Below are 19783 nucleotides of genomic sequence, written 5' to 3'. Positions count from 1 at the left end.
GTTCAAGTTGGCCTGAGCAAGTACTTCATCAACAGATGAGACAATTAGTAGGAGTCAATGAACATTTATTGCTAATAATATAGAAATGGAACTAAACAGAAATGAAACAAACAAAAATTAGGGTTGAATGGTCACACTACAGTCCAACATACACAGTCACAACTACAATTACTATTAAACATGATCACATGGAGAGTCATTGGACACTCACACTTATCACTTAATTAATTGACATTCTCATTCTCAACAACATGCTTCTAGTCAATCTTAAAAATACCAAAAACTGAATGAGTAGAGCTCATGTAGTGTTGATGTCCTCCACCATATATTTCAACGCTATCACCTCTTTTCAGCTGCTGAAGTAGACCAGCGTGCTTGGTTTTCTGTTCACTATGATGATGGTAGCTTGCAATGTACAAAACACGATTGCCATTTACTCTGATGTAAGGATAAATGGCATAGCCACTATTGGCATTTAAGTAGAGATGTGTATAAATATAGTAAACACCATCAGATGGAATTGTAAGAGCTCCATTGCTGTATGTGATGGCACCCAGTAAGAATGATGGACTGCTTGTTTGCCAGTAGGTTATCACACCTCAACACAACAACATGTAGTACATCAATATACACAACATAATAAACAACACACAACAACATACAACAACAAAACACACTCACCTGATATAGTATACCAACTGCCTGATGATCCTACAAGATGTGCTGCAACAGTCACTCTACTCTCATTCTTTGTCCACTCCAACAACAATCAACAATCAGTCCCACACAACACTACTCACTTCACCTCTCTTTGCTTGTCTACCTCTTCTTTCCAATCCTCCAGTTGTTTCATCTACCAAACGAGCACATGCTCTACATGCACTACATACACCATCTCACCATACAATAACCATCCCTACCCTCTCTGCCAGTCCCTTGACTGGAGAAAAATAGCGTTTCAACACATCTTCACTCACCTAACACACACTCAAATACAAAAACCACACCAACAATCACAACATGCAAATCTCATTCACCTCTGCACCGGGACGACCTTGTGGTCCGGCTTCTCCATTTGCTCCGGGTAATCCACGATCACCCTAATACAGTAGCAAATTCACATCAAATCTCACATCTTACCCACATCAAAGGCCAGTGCATGCTTACCCTAGGACCTACTGGACCTTGGATACCGATTTCTCCCTTTGATCCTCTAATGCCTTGGGGTCCTCTTGGACCCTACAGTTGTGTGTCTTTACAAAATTTCTAGACTTTTCAGTCCATCGACGCAATGATTTACCTTTTCCCCTGGACTTCCCTGTTAAAATTGACATCAAATTTAATAAATTATTTAGAAGATCGAATTACAATTTTTAGATTACTTTCTCTCCTTTTCCGCCAATGCCAGACACGTTGTCAAGACGCACCGCACCATCTTGATACAGTAAGTACATTTAGTAAAGTTGATAGAACGACGGAATGAAATTGTGGACATAAAATTACCTGAGTTCGTTTGAGATAAGACTTTAGAGGTTGACAGACTTGAACTTCTGGATCTTCAGAGTTTGTAGAGTCTCCAGTTTTAGGAGTTAATGATCTACAAACAACAACGTTAAGTTAATTAAAATAAACGGAAAGTTAATTATCATTTAATTAATTCTACATACCCGACGCCGAGAAAGCAGCAAACAATTGCAACGGAGACGATAATGTTCATGTCGCTCTGCAATCAGAAAACACAATGACACAACGCGTCGCAATCCCTCATTTATGGGTAGCAATTGCGTGGGTGGGTGTGCACCTGATCTGTTTAGTTTGCACAATACCGTGACTTGAGTGGGTGATTAGCTAACTAGAAAACGACACGTCGTGACCAAAGTACACATACTCAATGAAACGAGTCGTCTATCTAGCGAGGGTTCCGGTCTGTTGATGTAGCGTATAGTGCGGTGCAATGGTGCAGAAACTCGGTGTACTAATTAGATTAATTAACTCGCTTTCTGTAATCTCGCGTATCCATGCACACTCTACACTGTACCCGCCATCATACTGTACCTCCGGCGAGAAAGGGCATTTGAAGTTCTCCGACACCAATGACTGCCCCGCATTCTGGGGGACTAAATACCTCTTTAGTGGTCGACATCGATGCCTAGGATGCCTAAATATAATGAATAGAGAAGCACTACAGTGCTAAACCCTCGGCTGGTGTACATGCACACGACATGCTAAGACATGTATGTGTACAGTGTACGTAAGGCAGCTGAAAATCAAGAGTCACGAACACTCATGAATGACACCATTGAAAAATCCCCTCACATGGTGGTTACGCCTACCGTATTTACCAGCTATCATCGTGTAACCGCAATCATTTATGTCCACAGCTAAATAAACATACTAGGTTGTTGTAATGAGGTGACTAGAGCCATAAACATTATTAATGTGAGAAAACATGCACGTGCAAATGATTAGGCGTCTCTGTTCGCTCTGACTTTTCTAACAATAATTAGCCACGCACACCGAAAATTCAAGCTGGCAGACTGCAGAACCACTCTATGCAGAAACACTGTGGAACAAGCCAAATATTAAAGGCCATCTTCGCTTTACGTGCTGGAGTAACGCGTGCGTTCACTAGGCGTCTGGTTGTTAGTAGGAAAACATGCACGTTACAGAGAGGTGGCGTCTTATGATGACATCACGTTCGTCTATTGGTCGGTAATGACAGCACTTCTCGCCTATTGGTTGGAATAGCGTCATTTGCATATGCACTAATCGAGTATAGATATGGTCGTACGGTCGCACGTTGGACGACCACCATACCCTTAGCCCGGATATCCGGGCCTCGGGTAATAAGTAATCACGCCCTCACGTCAAGGGATATAGGACATGCTAAGCGCATGTGACTAGAGCGGACATCAAAGTCGTTTTTAGTAGTAAGACCGATGTCACCGCGTGCGATTTCTGAAGATTCTTTCTGAAAGTTAATTGATAATTAAGCTCACCGTCGATGCAGAAGTCACCCGGTGGAAGCTGATGAAAGGCAGCTAGCTCAGTAATGAACTTCCTCCTAGAGTGCGCGCGCAGCGCACACAGACGCACGCAGGCGCGCGCACACACACACACACACACACACACACACACACACACACACACACGTACTTACGTACGTACGCACACACACAAAATGGACAAAATGGACAAATGGATATGCTCTTTGGAAAGTTCCGTAGATAGCACCGTCTGCCTATTTCTAGGTAGGGACCCCGGCACTACTCGGAGTTTTATGCCGCCCTGAGGAACACCTTGATGCGTGGCTAGAGCATAAGGGCACTAACTTTGGCGCAGCCGCGGGACTGGACCTCAAGGTCGCACGTACCCGTATATACTGCGTGATGTTCTGCCAAGCCAGCGGTCTAGTCCACCCCCAGCCAATGACCAGGTACTCAGTTATACTCCTGAGTCGAGAAAGGCAATTGTGTGTGAATTTCTTGCCCAAGGAAATTACATCTGTAAACCATTCTCCAAATGCAACTCTAACCAATTAAGCTCACACACACACACACACACACACACACACACACACACACACACACACACACCAACGCAGGCACATACACACAATTCCCAGTTCACAAAACCCAAAATACTGTAAATACAAAACCAAACATATTTGATATTAACAAATAAATGTTTATCAGATGGGGTGACGTCCCATTACTACATACTGATGGGCTCTCACTCTCTCTAAAATAGATAGATTTAGTTTGAGAATTTTGCCACTCCCATGTGTATGATTATGCACTCGCCAACAGATGGCATGAGACTGACTTCAGTGTAAGGCCAGTCAGTGTGATACAGTAGATGGATATGTTATTAGCAACAATTAGGAAATCCTTGAGTCAATGACACCATTCTAGATACAATAGAAAAAATGTAAAAAAACTTAACTGAAATTTGAGTCATTGAGAGTACGTAATTCCATCCAATTTCACTTTTGATTTTTGCCTTCTTCACTGCTTTCTCTGATGCATGCACCGACACTTGCTTGGCTCCATGCTTCCAGGAATATTGCAATAGTTGCTTTCTGCTCTCGTTTTCTCCACAGTGAGAAGATATGTATGAGGCGAGCAGCCAAGTTTTGGGGAAACAATCTTTACAATCAAACAACTCTTCTAAGTCGACTCCAGGATGAATACCAATCTCATACCAATTACTTCTGACATCCATGCCAACCTATAACAAAGAGAGATAATAAGCATAAAACGTGACTTTTACTCCATTTATAGTCAATCCACAGTTGAACTATACAAATCCAACAATCATCTGGAATCGTGACTGTATTTACCTCAAGAAACTGTAAATCAGACACAATTGCTTGCAAGTCTAACTCGTCGCATCTGTAACTTGACAATCTCCTCCTCTTCGCAACACAGACTGGCCGAACTGAAGAATGTTCTAGAAAATGTAATAAAAACAACATACATTTAAATGATAAACAGGATGACTGCACAGTTTTAATTGAAATCAACCACCAACTTTTGCAGCAACAACTAACAGAACAACAAAACAAATTGTTTTGTGCAAATTTATACCTTTCTCTGTTCCTTGATCTACTACTCCTGGTAGCATACTGCTGTTACCCTCACAATCAGGTCACACCTCTGCAGACGAGTCAATGAAAACGTGTACAAAATATCCCAAACGAGTTTGACCATCTGAGGAAATATGTGTATCTCCACTCGATCAGCATGTGGCCAAGCTACATACAACAATCAAGGTAAAGACATGACTACCATGTCAAACATATGTCACTTACCAGGAGTAACAGTTTCTATTGTACGACTATCCAGCCTTTCTCCTGGAACTTCTTCAACTGTCTGACCTGTAGTATCTATCTACCGGAAAGTACATCCTCTGTAAGGAACTTCATTGCCAACAGGAAGACGAACTAGCAATGAGCTTCTCTCCTGAGAGACAAAACACAACAGAAATGTCAATAAGGAACAAACAGACAACATAAAGAAATAAGAACTCTTGAGTCACATACAATCTTTGTATGATTTTTTGATAGTATTGCTCTTGTATGTTATAATACCAATGAATTAAGTGGTCTTAGTTGCTTGCAGTCTGAAGTGATAAAATTGATAGTATCTCCTAGTCTACCAAGTTAACATACAGCCTACAGTGGTACGAGTTGTTTCCTAGGCTAATTACTACGCCATGAAGTCTGTGGAGCAATAATTGATAATAAATGTATTAATTACATACACTGATCACTGGTATAGGGTGGTCCTCAAGTTTGGGGATAAATTGGACTGCAAACCACGCCCATTTCTCACATGCAAAGCCACGCCCATTTCTCACATGCAAAGTCGCGCCCATTTTCCAGTTTTCTAAATTTTTAGCTCGCAGTTTGTAGAGATCTAAGTAAATAGTATCAATTTTAGGTTAAAAATAGACTGCAAGGCTGAGTGCTGTCAGTGTGGGTATAAAGAAGTGGAAACATTGTTACAGTCCGTGCCAAAAAGCTTTTCATGGCTCGCTGCGATCGTCAAATGAAATGGCATCTCGATGACAATAGAATCTAGAAGACCAATGCAGTGCAAACAGCGTTGACCAATTTTAGCATTTCGTAATATAGCGAGCAATATAGGACTATAGCTATAGAGTTTAGCTAGAATAAGACGTGAAGAGAGTACCGTTGGAATGCAAGCAAATCATTAGGTAGCTATATAGTCGAGCCGCAGGAGATTCCATTCTCTGGTCAATCGGGTTGTCGACCTTAACTAGACTTATTTGAGAAATAATTAATTGATGGATAGGCTTCTGCATGCCTTTTTAATGCGGTCTTCTTTAACTGTGCCAATGCCAGATAGAGTAGTAAATGCCTCAAATAAGTGCATTATGGTCATGCACACTTTACGTGTCCACAACTTCTCGGCACGGGTTTTATGATATTAAAATGATGATGTGTATTGTCAAAGAAATATGGTCAAAAATTAGCGTCGTCAATCGTCACCATACTACTCTGAGATTAAGCAAACCGTCACTGTTTAGTAACTTAAGATTATAGTTCTGCCTGAAAGGAAGTGACACGCCTAAAATGTCTGGGGGGTTATAGCCTCTCCCAGCCCCCTTCCCCCAACGCCACGCCGGTGCACTGATGGTGCCGGGGTACAAGTGCACACGAATGCACACACACACACACACACACACACACACACACACACACACACACACACACACACACACACACACACACACACACACACACACACACACACACACCAATACTACAAGCTCTCTCCGTGCACGCCAATGCTGAGACTTAATTAACTACAACCAACAAACATTCTTACTTGAACTTTGCTATAACTGGGACCAACAGCACATTGTCTGACAGTGTGTACATTGGCAGGTTGTTGTAATATTGATCCTAAATGTTACACAAACAATTGTGTAACAACTTAAATGATTCAAAAGTAAATAACAAACTTTGTGATGAAGTACTATCCCTTTGCGCTGTTGATGAAGATGTAAAGCCACAAGAATGTAGACCCTCTTCGCTACAGAAGTAGGATGCTTCCTGTTCTTCATCTGGAAGAGGAGAGTGAGAAGGTAAACGGGAATTTGGCAAATCAGCTGCTGTGGATAGTTTGTGAACTGCTTTCAGTGCGAGGTAAAACTCCACCACTTCGCCTTGTCTTTTGCGTTCAACAAGAATAGGAAGCACCAAACAATTAGGACAAGAAACATTTGCTTCAACATCAAATGTGAAAGAATGATCGTAATCATAGGATTGACTCACAGATATTCAGTTGGATACTGCACTTCTACAACATCTCGCCACAATGACCATTCTGAGTTTCTCATACAAATTCTGACTGTAGATTTTGTTGGGATGATTTTCATGGAGCTAAACTGCTTCAATGTTGACAGCTTCAAAGAAAAGTCTTTCTGCTTCAATGTTCTTCCCTTTTCTCATCAGACATTCTGCCAAACCTTTCAATGCTGTACAAATCAAGACACACTGATTCACAGACATACTGATTCAACATTTACTATAGAACATTTAGACATACAAATTGCTGTATCAGGATGTTTCTTGTGTAGTGAATGTCTGACTATGGCAAGAGATTCTCCAAATGTTTTTTGCTTTCATCCAAATGTCCAGCTACCAGTAAATAATATCCAAGTTGACCAACAGCTGAGAACAACAACAGCTTGTAACCAACAGTGACAATTATGACTGATTAATTCATACTGCAGTATCAATGTGAGCAAATAATAATCAGCATGTCATGCTCACAATTCACATAAAGTTGACGTCAAACGAAAAACAAGAAACTAACCTGCAGCCACATGACGATGTTCAAGATAAAAAGATGATTTATAGATCCTGACACACTCCTTCCTCAGCTTGATTGATGCACTTACTTTACCTTGATGGTGCAGACACTGAGCAACTGTTAACTGACCTGAACAAGATAACAATTAATGATGATATTAATATATAGACAACACACTCACTCCACGTGAGCTGAGTAGAGTTGTTTTAGTATGAAGAGTGATATGTCTTACAATCGTATCAGACAATGAACACATACCATGTGCAAGATCAGGATGACCTTCCGGAAGAGCAGGATTCTTTGTATCAGCAGAATCTCTCAATAATCTTTCTGCTACAGAGAGTTTGTTTTGTTCCATAAAACAGCTACCAAACAGTCTCATAGCTAAAATAACAATAAAGGTGAGAATTAAGACACAACAACTTTTTTCTTGGTAATGAAGTTGCAAGACAACAATCAATGTCTAATATATTTCAATGCAGTAGTGAGAGATGAGTTCTTTCTCACATGCAACTACAGGCACTGTTCCAGTCTGTCCATGATAACTGATAAAACGAGAGCTTTCTAGAGCACATACTCTGCACACTGCCATTGTTGTGTACTGTAAACAAAGAAATTTTCGGCGGCGTAAAATTTCAGTACCTTCTGGGAATTTGGTACAATCTATTTTCGGTCAAACTCCTCGGAAGCTTGAGACTCCTGGCTAGATGCACAGTGCACTAGAACTACATTTACGCATTTAAACAACACAATAGTAAGTGTGCACTATGTAGTATACATCAATCCCTATCTTCTAGAAAGGCAATTGATGTTCCAATACTCTCATCTTTGTTTCTTGAAGATTGTTAAGTAATATCTCTATCATTTACTAGTTTTAGTTTCAGTTGCAGGAACTGACGTGCAACTCACTAGTGGACAGCACTTAGCTTTAGATGATAATTGCAATAATTTACCATGTTCACAGACTGCAATTGCTGTTGAGCCCACTGGCACAGCAGAGGGTCCAGAGGTTTGACAACTTTCACAAAATTTAGGTAGACATTTAATTTAGGTACTTCTTAGGCCATACCAAAATTACCCAAAGCAAATGGCCACCAAACATTTCTTGGTTTACAGTAGCTATAAAACATACACAGTGTAAGCTCGTGCAATAACACTAGCAGTCACCAGCCAGTCTCACTGTCACACATACAAGCATGCATCATACACAAGCAGGGAGAGATACAAGAGAAAGACAGGAATACTGATGGCAATAGAAGCATCATATCCTCTTGTCAAATAAGTTGACAAAACAACACTTACTCACACACAACACTTACTATTTGCCACTTTGACAGCATTAGCTGAAGGGTATTTCTGTTGTAACGCCAAGCACTCCTCCAGCAATACTATGGCAACATACTTGGATTGATGTAAGTAACATTGCACCAGGACTGTAAGTACAAACAAACAAAAGTCAGTCACACAGAAAATGAACCAGATACAAGCAAGCACACACTCCATCATATGTAACATGTCCACACTGGTAACTCTATTGGATAACTCCGTTATTCTCTAACCAACTGAGCTACACGCGCGCGCGCGCGCGCACAACACACACACACACACACACACACACACACACACACACACACACACACACACACACACACACACATCCTCACAAAAACAGCTCAAAATGACCTAAAACATCATCATTTGCAATATTGCAATGCTTACCACTGATCTCTTTCTTGATATCCATCTGTTAACAAAAAGTCTAGATAAAAACATACAATCTGACATTAAAAATAAATTAAAACATTCACGGGTTACGTGTCCTCAAACTAGCCCAATGCTTACAAACTCCCGTATATATGCACAATCGTATTAATTAATTAAGAACTCTGTAACGCATTTCTGACTGAATAAAAAAAGATACGATTTCGTTTACTATTTTCCGCCGCCTCGTTTTCACTGAGCGCGTTCGACGCGAGAAGAGAAGACGCAACACAAACGCTAGAACTGCAAATACGCTGCACAAACTGATCTCAATCGAAAGTAACCGTCGAGACGTCTTAACATTCAAACAAACGTGAGATTGAGTAGCAATGAAGGCGTCGCATACACAGAAAAGGCGCAATTTCAGCTCTTCGTTACTCACTCTGCCTTCTTCTTACTACTGACACTGACGTAGACATACCTTCCTTTCAAGGATCGAACAGAACACTTACAGACGTGCAAATGCAATAACGTGGCAAGACAGATGAGTCACGTGCGTGAGCAGGCAAGGAAAGTTGCATACCCGGATGTGAATATTGCAGTGTACACATTCTACTAAGAGACCTCAAAGAGGGTTTTAGTATTTAATACGCAAAACCTTACAAGGTGCTTTAAATTAATTTTTTATTGAGCATATGTACAATTTCAGTCTTCTAGATCCAGGCTTTTGAATTTTATTTTAGAATTTCAATCTATGAGATTATCAGATATCACAAGGTAAGATTTGATCTAAAACATTTTAGTCTGTGTAACTAAATTACTGATATCAACTGTTTACAGCATACATATCTACATTTAGAGCCTTTGTGCATGTGTGTGTGTGTGTGTGTGTGTGTGTGTGTGTGTGTGTGTGTGTGTGTGTGTGTGTGTGAACGGCACATCAGATCTCCACCAAATTTAAAATGCCTATTTCTGACCTTGGATGATACACAATGCAGGGATCAGAGCGCGTCATTGAAATAGTCTGTTGCTATCAAATTGAAATAGGCGGAACTCGGTTGTATCCTATAGACTCAAGAGTTGCAACTACTGGGTACACTGTGTCTGACTCATTAAAAAGTATGTATATTAATTAGGTAGGTAGTAGTTGAGTTCAAGTTAAATAATTTTTTCCTCTTTGGTCAAATTCTACTGAGCAAGTAGTTTGTCTTTCTGTTGCTATTCAAGAAATGAGACAAAGAGATGAACATTTATTGCTAATAATATAGAAATGGAACTAAACAGAAATGAAACAAACAAAAATTAGGGTTGAATGGTCACACTACAGTCCAACATACACAGTCACAACTACAATTACTATTAAACATGATCACATGGAGAGTCATTTGACACTCACACTTATCACTTAATTAATTGACATTCTCATTCTCAACAACATGCTTCTAGTCGATCTTAAAAATACCAAAAACTGAAGTAGTAGAGCCCATGAGGTGTCGATATCCTCCACCATATATGTCAACGCTATCACCTTTTTTCAGCTGCTGAAGTAGACCACCATGCTTTGATTCGTATCCACCACGATTGTAGCTTGAAATGTACAAAACAAGATTGCCATTTACTCTGATGTAAGGTTGAATGTAACTGCCACTATTGTCATCTAAATGGAGATGTGTATAAATATAGTAAACACCATCAGATGGAATTGTAAGAGCTCCATTGCTGTATGTGATGGCACCCAGTAAGAATGATGGACTGCTTGTTTGCCAGTAGGTTATCACACCTCAACACAACAACATGTAGTACATCAATATACACAACATAGTAAACAACACACAACAACATACAACAACAAAACACACTCACCTGATATAGTATACCAACTGTATGATGATCCTACAAGATGTGCTGCAACAGTCACTCTACTCTCATTCTTTGTCCACTGCAGCAACCATCAACAATCAGTCCCACACAACACTACTCACTTCACCTCTCTTTGCTTGTCTACCTCTTCTTTCCAATCCTCCAGTTCTTTCATCTACCAAATGAACACATGCTCTATATGCACTACAAACACCATCTCACCATACAATAACCATCCCTACCCTCTCTGCCAGTCCCTTGACTGGAGAAAAATAGCGTTTCAACACATCTTCACTCATCTAACACACACTCAAATACAAAAACCACACCAACAATCACAACATGCAAATCTCATTCACCTCTGGACCGGGACGACCTTGTGGTCCGGCTTCTCCCTTTGCTCCGGGTAATCCACGATCACCCTAATATGGTAGCAAACTCACATTAAATCTTACATCTTACCCACACCAATCAATATCCGACCTTCACTCCTAATGGTCCACGTGATCCTACGGGTCCGATGGGACCTGCAGCACCCTGTACAAGCAACACACACAGTCCATCAACAAGATATACATTAAATTGACATAACAATACCGGAATGCCATCTAATCCAGCCAAACCTCTTGGACCCTCCACTCCTTGTTCCCCCTTACATAAAGTCACAACACAAATCATTAAAATTGATTGAATTTTCACTAAACATTGGATGCCACCTTCTCTCCACGTCCTCCCGTTTGTCCTGGAGGACCTCTGGGTCCCGCTGGACCCTCCATTCACATCAAATACAATTACAAATTACAAATGCAAAATGTGTGTCGATTCAATGTGTTGTCTCATACCATCATTCCACTTTTCCCTGGAGGACCTTGAGGTCCGGGTGGACCTGCACGACCCATCACACCTTGCACTCCCTTTAAACGTTATTCAATTAATAGTTGAATATAAGATAAATCTTACTCACTATTTACCTGTTTACCTGGTGGACCAACTGCACCTTCAGCTCCTACCTCACCTTAAAAAGAAATTACAAACAATGAATAATTGACAAGCCAGTCACATAAATGCCAATCATTTATCTTCAAGCCGGTGCCGCCTGAAATTCCTGCTGCTCCTTGTTTTCCTACTGGTCCCTACATCACACAATTCACTTGATACAAAACTGATAAGTTGAAATGTAAATTAAGTCAACGGCAATATAAATTTCTCTATTTCAACTCCCAAAATTCAACACTCGCATGCAAACACACACACACACACACACACACACACACACACACACACACACACACACACACACACACACACACACACACACACACATGCACACACGTATGCATGCATACACTCACACACACATACACACATGCACACACACATACACACATGCACACACACGTGCACACACACACAAACACAAACAAACAAACACACACACAGAAACACACACACACACACACACACACACACACACACACACACACATGTACACACACACGTGCACACACACACGTGCACACACAAACACAAACAAACAAACACACACACACACACACGTGCGTGCAGACAAACACACGCATGCACATGCACACACACACACACACACTGACACACACTGACACACACACACTGACACACACACACACACACACACACACACACAAACACATGTACACACACACACACAAACACATGTACACACACACACACACACACCACACACACACACACACACACACACACACACACACACACACATGTGCGCACTCATACACACATGCATGCACATGCACATGCACACACACACACATGCACACACACACACTCACACACACAAACATACACACACACACACACACACACACACACACACACACACACACACACACACAATGTTGCTCAAAGTACTACAACTGCACAAAAAGTTATGCAAACAGTTTGGAAACAAAGAAGCTGCCATCATCCAATACTTTTATTACCAAGTTTGTTAATGTAACTTTGTTAGCCTCAGTGAATTATTCTCATAAAGCCCTCAGACTCTAAGTAATCTATTTTGATAACGCCTCTCAACTACAATTTAAGTAAAATATATAGGCAACTTAGCAAGTGCATTTGAATAATTTTGTACAAAGACACCATCAGTTTTCCACACAATTAGCTGCATGCTGGTATGAGTGAGGTTTGCCAGAAAGTTGCTTGTCAATGTCCAGTAACTGTACCAGGATGCCAATATAGTGCACGAAGAGAGCTGGTATAAGCGAGGGCTGTACCTACACATGTGCTGTAGCTAGTCTGGTGTAGCCAGACCTTAACCCCACCCTCATGCCAGATGAGAGAAGGGCGGGGTTAAGGTCTGGCTACATGAGACTATGCTGTAGCTGTACTACACATATGTTCGATCCATCAGTAGGAACTCGGTTTCGTGAGAGTGAATGTACGGTCCGCACAACCGGGCTTTCACTGAAATCTCTTCGTGTGCAAATCTTCTCTACATAACGTCTAAGTCTATCTGCTCAAGTTCGATCGTTGCTTCAATTATGGATGATCTGGTTTCTTGCTGGCATTCTTTAGAAGATATAACGTGTGTGAAAAGACAAAAACTCTTCAAGGTGTAAGAAAACACGCAGTTGCCTTGAAAGTTTTACATGATTCTAGATTAATGACTAGTACAGGTAGCATTCACTGAATGTGTTGTAATTCGAGGCAGACATCAATGTTGTCATTACAGAAAATCAGACACTAAAATGGAAGATAATCTGGACGATGCACAAGCAATTTGAAAACGTCAAAAGAGTAGAACCTGTTCACAGTATGGCAAAAAGACATATACAATGTGTACATCATCAAGAAGCTGGCTGTACTATCATCAGTATGTATGATACATTGGGTGGTACCAAAGCCAGAGTTGCTAGAGAATGTGAAGTGTCCCATCAGTGTGTACTGGACTGGGTTGGAAACAGGACAAGACTGAAGAAATTTACAAAATAGACATACACAATATATAACATGATCTATCTTGAAATACACAAAGTCTGGAAAAAATTACTTTATTAGACCCATACGTAGAATTTGTCTCCAAATGGAATTCGTTTGGGATAAAAGTGGTTCCATGTAAAGTTGGTAAAAGAACGTATCCGGTTATAATATCCAACAATTGCCTGGCTTTGGACGCCTGCAAGATTGCGAGTACCCACCACTACCCTTAAACGTGTGCAAAAGAGTAAATACCAGAAACTGGGATGTAAATTACTGTGCTTTTGTCATATTACATGCAGATAATAAGATAATAAAAGAAGATAGACTAAGAAGTTTGTTGTCATCATGTGGACATCATATCCCAATAGGATTGCCGTCCTTGTATTTCTTATAACTCCCCATAGCCAGACTTCTAACTGCTGCGGGGAGGTTCATACAAACCCCAAACCCCTCTGTGTCAGCCTGTTTCTTTAGAAATAGGATTATACACGATACATATGTTAGACTATTATGTTCATTGTATATATTTAACCCAAGGTCTGCATGCACTAGAATTACGGTAATAGGGTTGTAGACGGTAGCACCAACGACTAAGAAACGGATAGCCAGACAATTGGAATGCAGTGCATGCACTAACTGTAATTGCTGGTGTTAATTTGCACACCACTTGAGTGTTAGTCAATGTGCATGTCCAGCCCAATTCTCACACTCTTGACATCAATTAGCAGCACACTGTACACCTGGCAGTCTAGTCGCACGTGTCATTTCTTGCATGTGCAGTATAGCTATTCCGTGTTGTCAAAGCTAGCAGCCATGGGTTTAGCACTTAAGTGCTTCTTCACAATGTAAGTAGTGTACTAGTAGGAGTGTTTCATTACACATAAAACAGCTGCAACATGCTCGAGTCTAGTATTTAGGGAGGAATGATCACATCACCTCAATTTATCTGACATGCTGGACCTTGGTCAACCCTGCAAAAACAGGCATGCAGCCAAATGTGTGAAAATACAGTACTTGGTTTCTCATATGTTAAACATACTGACAACCATTATAATCCCCATTCTACTCCATCCCGTAGTCTCATATAAGCAACCCTCACACGTTATCTCATCAATACTCCACTCGCCTACTTCTCCCATACATTTTCTATCATAATGACTAGTACCTCAATAGATATATTCTACATCCATCACTCACCTGTCTTCCTGGAGGACCTGGAACTCCGGGAAAACCCTACAAAAGACCACAAATGCTCACTCGATACAACTTGATCATTACGACAAGAGATCAAACACACACTACCGGTTCTCCCTTGCTTCCAATGCACTCCACATCAACAGAATACGATGGCTGCATGCACAATGCCAAGATGACCAACACTACCAGCTGCAACATCACCAAACCAATGAGCAAATGATACAAGTTCAAAGTAATACAACAAGATGTACTTGCTTGTCCACTCATATCAGCAATGTTCCCACCTATTGTCTGCTTGCTGTCATGTCCGTTCATTTACACACTATCAATAGAATGATTAATCAGAGGACGATCAACGTAAGTGTAAGTGATGTATAATCTATTTTCAGTAACAAACATGACAGTCTCCACATGCTATTGCCATCCCTCTATGTCATCCATCAGCAGCAATGATGTAAATAAAGTGCCAATGGCTCCAGGAGACTAACTAAGTCAAATCCTCCCAAACATCTACAATGTCTCATTTCCATTATTGCTGCTCTAACAGCAATTTTCTGTTCAACTTTTCCTTCATCCAACTCCATAAATTTCTTTCAAGTTGAAATTGAGCTGCAAGTTCAATATTCAGTCAATGGTGTTGATTTCATTTGTCGTTCAACCAGAAGTTGCTTGTGTCAAGTAAGTGTGGCATATTGTCTTGCTGCAGTTTCCATTCATCAAGATAAATCATGAACATTAGCAACAAAACATTTGTAAAAAATAAAGATAGAAATGTTGGATGGAGTGAGAAACGTTAACACAAACACTGACTTTGAAGTCATGTTTTCAATGATAGATTTACAACAACAATGATGTTTAATTAATAAGCTATTAGTATTGTCACATCTCATACCACTCCCAGGGGCGTACCCAGGAATGACAAAGTATGGAAAGAGGTTTACAATCAGAGACGGCAATTGCCACGCCTACAACAAAAGTAAAGCCTCGGAGTTCCAAACGAGTCAAGCACTCTTCCTGAGCTGTCTACAGTAGCCAGCCAGCACACAAATTATGTACGTATCTGTACGAGCAACACGGCGAACAGTCTATCTTGCAAGGGTTTACACGTGAAATGTTTGCTAAGCCCATCCAAGTTCGTACGAAACAACTGCATACTCAACGTCCTTTCTATTACAACGTGTTTACATAAAAAACTTGCCTTCCGCATAACAGCCATCGTTAATGTTTCCAGCGTCCTCTTCACATCATCTTGAAAGAAAAGCAGATACAAAAGTGCGCATGCTCTTTTGCTATGCTAATACGGGACTTGAGTGAACAGTTTGGAGAATTGAGAATACCGGCTGCCGGAGAATAGACGTCGTGTTGCATTCTATTTGTTGTTATGCTTGTCCACTTCTCATATTGGATTGTATTCTGAATTACTATCTACTTGCCTACCCGGAAATGGAGCGTCTGAATTAATCCTCCAGAGCATATTGCAAGTTAGTATGCATGTAAATTGTTTTTACAAGTCAATATGTACTAAGTTTATGCTGCAGTAAATACGTGTATATCAGCAGTTACACCTCATTGTGGTCCATGGGGATACAGGGGGCTGAGGTGGGGCTGAGTGGACTTGGGCATCCCAACTTTGAGTACAATCTCTATTTTTGTAAGCAAACAGTACCCTCGTAGTTCATGTACTCTGATGTCCTTTCAAGCCCACCCCCAACTTGCGAGTTGCTCCACTGCCTCTGACACATAGAACAACAGTGAGTGAAATATCTAAGTTTACCAGTTGGACTGGCGGCACTACAACTCTGCTATTTGTGGTTTAGGATGCTACTAGCACTCTTATTACAGCTCTGTTTATGGACATCAATAAAATTGTTTGCTTGATTAATTAACTCAAGGCACGCATGTGCTAAGGTTACAGTAGCACAGGCTGGCCAGCTCAACAACTGTACCCGGATGTGGGTGGGTTGATAGGCAAATGTGGGTGGTATTAGCTACTCCACATAGGTTGTTAGTTACAGTAAATAATTAGTGAGAAAACAATTACAGTCTATAGTAGACTGGTGTAGAACTAATAAGCAATGGAACAACTGGATAACAGCCATGGGTTTTAACTTTAGCACTTTAGTGCTTCTTTATTGGATATAGTGTTGTATGTGCTAGTCGTATTTATTGTGCAGTTGACAACTTCATGAGTTTGTTGAGCTATATAAGAACATGAATGTTTGAATTATTTGTTGTCTCTACAAATTTAAAATATCTTTAATATCAATAAGCAGAGAAAAGGCAAACAAACATATAGACATATGACAATCAGCACTTACTGTAAAATACACTTCATGAATCTAGTGACTGTATTATGTTTTAGTAAGTCTGTACCTTAATCTAACTTTCTAATTATAAAGTACTTCAGCATCCGAACTACAAAGTCCAAGCAGATTTTTATGGATGCAGTCTGTAAACTTTGATGCTCTTCTGGTCTCAGAGATTGAGCACTTCTGTTAGCTTCATTCAACTGTGAAAGACGTACGCATCTGACTCAAACTGATATCCTGCAGCCCAATAGCTTGTACTGGCTGTGAAGCCCTTAAGGCAGCTTCAACTTTGATTTGCATGTAGAACAAGTATACGATCTCTTTGCTATTACTTTCAGTTGTTCAATACACGTTTCCAACTCTCTGATGCTTGTGAAGACTGAGCAACAGAAAAAGTTGTTTTAGCTATTTCCAATGCTTCAGTGTAAGCTTGACTTTTGATCCATTAAATCTTACAATCTCGCACTGACACTTGAGCATCATGATTCTTGTCTTGGATGCGGTAGTAGTTGGCTGTATCTTGATCTTTCTAGCGTTCTTTCATGATTTGTGATATGCTTCCCAAACACGCCGATAATTGCTGGAGGCGATTTAAAATGTCGGGATGTTTTTGAATTTTTCTGATGCAAATGACACTGCTATTACAATGTGCTTTTTAAGAGCAGCTCTACATGCAGGAAGTGGACTATTATTGGCAAGTATGATGTATCTGTGGTCTGTAGCTATTGACCGAAGTGTTGTTCTTCTGGAGTATAATGTGTATGTTAACTACCGGAAAAATGCAAACAGCATACTTCACAGATGAGAATAACTAATGCTTTAGGTCAAAGCAGCAGCATTAATAGTGTAGCTGTATGTACTTAGTCATAATAACGGATCAACTTTTACAACAAAGAATTTCTGACTTTGGTTGAATGGAACGGGAAGTTGTTGTTGAGATGTCCTCTGAGTTGGCTGATGTCTATGTGCTTGCTTTATTAGAGCAGAAAAATTATCAGTAAAAGCAAAGAAACAGGAAGTTGTCAAGGAGAAGAAGAAAGACATTTGGAGAGACTTAGTACACTTCATGAGTTGCGGCACACGTACACACACACACACACACACACACACACACACACACACACACACACACACACACACACACCACTTCAGGCAATAAGTTTTCATTATCTTATTGGTACTCTGTGGCATTGTAGGATGAAGAACACTATATTATCACAGAAAATCTGGACGAAAAGATTGCAGAAGCATTGGAAAATCCTAGGGCCTTCAACTTTGCGCTCACTCTATTAGGTGAAGGGCTGACTGCAGAACCAAGAAAACACGACTTATTGCCAGTACAAGGATGATAATAGTGATGTTTTGATTACTAATTTATTCTGTATCTAGACTTGTGTGATCAGTAGCTATAACATTTATATTTACATTTTGTGATGTTGAAATGAGCAATTGTAGTGCATATTGCATTTTGTGTTATCTAAATACCTCAAATGCTGTTCCTTTGCTGTTCTAGATTATTTGTATTGAGCAGGTTATGTTAATTGTATGAAACGAGATATCTGACATTTTGTGTTGTTGTATTGCCTAACAGCAAGGAGTTAGTGCTGTATGCACTATGCCCAGCACTAAACAAGCAAGTAAGCTAGTATGTATACTGTAGGTATAGGTTATCATATGATCATCGTGGCATATGGCTTTTTCGCCTTCGTCAACGAATATTTCAAGCGATGCTCTTGTAAAACCTTTGCAAACATATGTCAAAACTGTACATATATATACACTCTGACTAAATGGTTAGTAAAGTATGCAGGTACTTGAGTTCAAGTTAGATTGAGCAAGTAGTTCATCTTTCAGTTTCTGTTTTCAGGGCCATAGGAACGAATCGAAAACCGGTATGGCCTAACGCGTGTTAGTAGGGCGTGGTCTATGACAAAAATTTGCACCAGCAAAGATGTGACAAATGATCTCCAAGGGAGTATATCAATTATATTGAGACAACAGTGTCCTGTAGCTCAATAATCACAGCAAATCTTGTTGTCTCTGGTTAAACTATTGGATACCAACTCAGATTACCTGTCATGAAATACACACTGGCTGCAAAGAACATTTGTATTGTGGACAGCATGTTGGCTGTATTGAAAACCAGTTGGGTCATTGCCTGACAATACGATTCAATGAACATTTATTGCTAATAATATAGAAATGAAACAAACAAAAATTAGGGTTGAATGGTCACACTACAGTCCAACATACACAGTCACAACTACAATTACTATTAAACATGATCACATGGAGAGTCATTTGACACTCACACGTATCACTTAATTAATTGACATTCTCATTCTCAACAACATGCTTCTAGTCGATCTTAAAAATACCAAAAACTGAATAAGT

General features: G+C 40.2%; 4 protein-coding genes and 1 long non-coding RNA gene across 9 annotated transcripts in view; 1 reads left to right on the top strand and 4 right to left on the bottom strand.

The window, feature by feature from the left end:
* Positions 1-48: 48 nt before the first annotated feature.
* On the bottom strand, positions 49-1558 carry LOC134192655 (lymphotoxin-alpha-like). Its single transcript, XM_062661407.1, has 9 exons — positions 1504-1558; positions 1383-1435; positions 1301-1318; positions 1168-1239; positions 1038-1100; positions 921-977; positions 824-853; positions 682-757; positions 49-598 (listed from the first exon to the last, which is right to left on the bottom strand). The coding sequence occupies exons 7-9, from the start codon at positions 851-853 to the stop codon at positions 258-260; spliced, it is 447 nt and encodes a 148-aa protein (XP_062517391.1). The 5' UTR covers positions 921-977; positions 1038-1100; positions 1168-1239; positions 1301-1318; positions 1383-1435; positions 1504-1558; the 3' UTR covers positions 49-257.
* Positions 1559-3850: 2292 nt separating this feature from the next.
* LOC134185462 (uncharacterized) lies at positions 3851-9627 on the bottom strand. Of its 3 annotated transcripts, XR_009970787.1 has the most exons (13): positions 9529-9627; positions 9066-9105; positions 8666-8779; positions 7605-7730; positions 7350-7475; positions 7080-7204; positions 6806-7008; positions 6493-6701; positions 6357-6433; positions 4814-4964; positions 4590-4756; positions 4343-4452; positions 3851-4230 (listed from the first exon to the last, which is right to left on the bottom strand). XR_009970787.1 is itself a non-coding variant. In XM_062653253.1 (6 exons), the coding sequence occupies exons 4-6, from the start codon at positions 4624-4626 to the stop codon at positions 3871-3873; spliced, it is 507 nt and encodes a 168-aa protein (XP_062509237.1). In that variant the 5' UTR covers positions 4627-4756; positions 4814-4964; positions 6357-6433; positions 6493-6723; the 3' UTR covers positions 3851-3870. The 3 variants fall into 3 exon arrangements, 1 of the variants encoding a protein (XP_062509237.1); XR_009970785.1 differs by having other exon boundaries at positions 7350-7730; XM_062653253.1 differs by lacking the exons at positions 6806-7008; positions 7080-7204; positions 7350-7475; ... (2 more) ...; positions 9066-9105; positions 9529-9627 and having other exon boundaries at positions 6493-6723.
* A 650-nt stretch (positions 9628-10277) lies between these two features.
* Positions 10278-15407, bottom strand: LOC134181783 (collagen alpha-1(X) chain-like). Of its 2 annotated transcripts, XM_062649061.1 has the most exons (13): positions 15332-15407; positions 15186-15269; positions 15081-15116; positions 11879-12040; positions 11750-11821; positions 11624-11677; positions 11505-11558; positions 11391-11444; positions 11267-11329; positions 11150-11206; positions 11053-11082; positions 10911-10986; positions 10278-10827 (listed from the first exon to the last, which is right to left on the bottom strand). In XM_062649061.1, the coding sequence occupies exons 5-13, from the start codon at positions 11804-11806 to the stop codon at positions 10490-10492; spliced, it is 783 nt and encodes a 260-aa protein (XP_062505045.1). In that variant the 5' UTR covers positions 11807-11821; positions 11879-12040; positions 15081-15116; positions 15186-15269; positions 15332-15407; the 3' UTR covers positions 10278-10489. The 2 variants fall into 2 exon arrangements, with proteins under 2 accessions (XP_062505045.1, XP_062505037.1); XM_062649053.1 differs by having other exon boundaries at positions 11391-11558.
* Positions 15408-16284: 877 nt separating this feature from the next.
* On the top strand, positions 16285-18945 carry LOC134195535 (uncharacterized). Its single transcript, XR_009972386.1, has 3 exons — positions 16285-16561; positions 18371-18446; positions 18586-18945. It is a non-coding gene; the product is annotated as an uncharacterized LOC134195535 (long non-coding RNA).
* A 609-nt stretch (positions 18946-19554) lies between these two features.
* LOC134184392 (collagen alpha-1(X) chain-like) overlaps positions 19555-19783 on the bottom strand; it is a 7661-nt gene continuing 7432 nt past the window's right edge. For both annotated transcript variants that reach the window (XM_062652069.1, XM_062652078.1), the window contains one exon: positions 19555-19783. This exon is cut by the window's right edge and continues 305 nt beyond it. In XM_062652069.1, coding sequence (XP_062508053.1) covers positions 19748-19783 — 36 coding nt within the window. In that variant the 3' untranslated portion in view covers positions 19555-19747.

Source organism: Corticium candelabrum, chromosome 1 (genome assembly GCF_963422355.1).
Source record: "Corticium candelabrum chromosome 1, ooCorCand1.1, whole genome shotgun sequence".
NCBI lineage: Eukaryota > Metazoa > Porifera > Homoscleromorpha > Homosclerophorida > Plakinidae > Corticium > Corticium candelabrum.
Note: the sequence above shows the minus strand (reverse complement) of the source record. Positions and strands in the feature narration are given on the sequence as shown.

Coding starts and splice junctions, on each gene's coding strand:
- LOC134185462 (XM_062653253.1), bottom strand. CDS start 4,626: ATGCTACCAGGAGTAGTAGATCAAGGAACAGAGAAAG. Junction 4,453..4,589: donor AGATCAAGGAACAGAGAAAG/GTATAAATTTGC, acceptor TACATTTTCTAG/AACATTCTTCAGTTCGGCCA. Junction 4,231..4,342: donor CTGATTTACAGTTTCTTGAG/GTAAATACAGTC, acceptor TCTTTGTTATAG/GTTGGCATGGATGTCAGAAG.
- LOC134192655 (XM_062661407.1), bottom strand. CDS start 853: ATGAAACAACTGGAGGATTGGAAAGAAGAG. Junction 758..823: donor TGGAGGATTGGAAAGAAGAG/GTAGACAAGCAA, acceptor TTGTTGTTGGAG/TGGACAAAGAATGAGAGTAG. Junction 599..681: donor CAGTTGGTATACTATATCAG/GTGAGTGTGTTT, acceptor TGTTGTGTTGAG/GTGTGATAACCTACTGGCAA.
- LOC134181783 (XM_062649053.1), bottom strand. CDS start 11,806: ATGGGTCGTGCAGGTCCACCCGGACCTCAAGGTCCTCCAGGGAAAAGT. Junction 11,083..11,149: donor TCAAGGGACTGGCAGAGAGG/GTAGGGATGGTT, acceptor TTCATTTGGTAG/ATGAAAGAACTGGAGGATTG. Junction 10,987..11,052: donor TGGAGGATTGGAAAGAAGAG/GTAGACAAGCAA, acceptor TGGTTGCTGCAG/TGGACAAAGAATGAGAGTAG.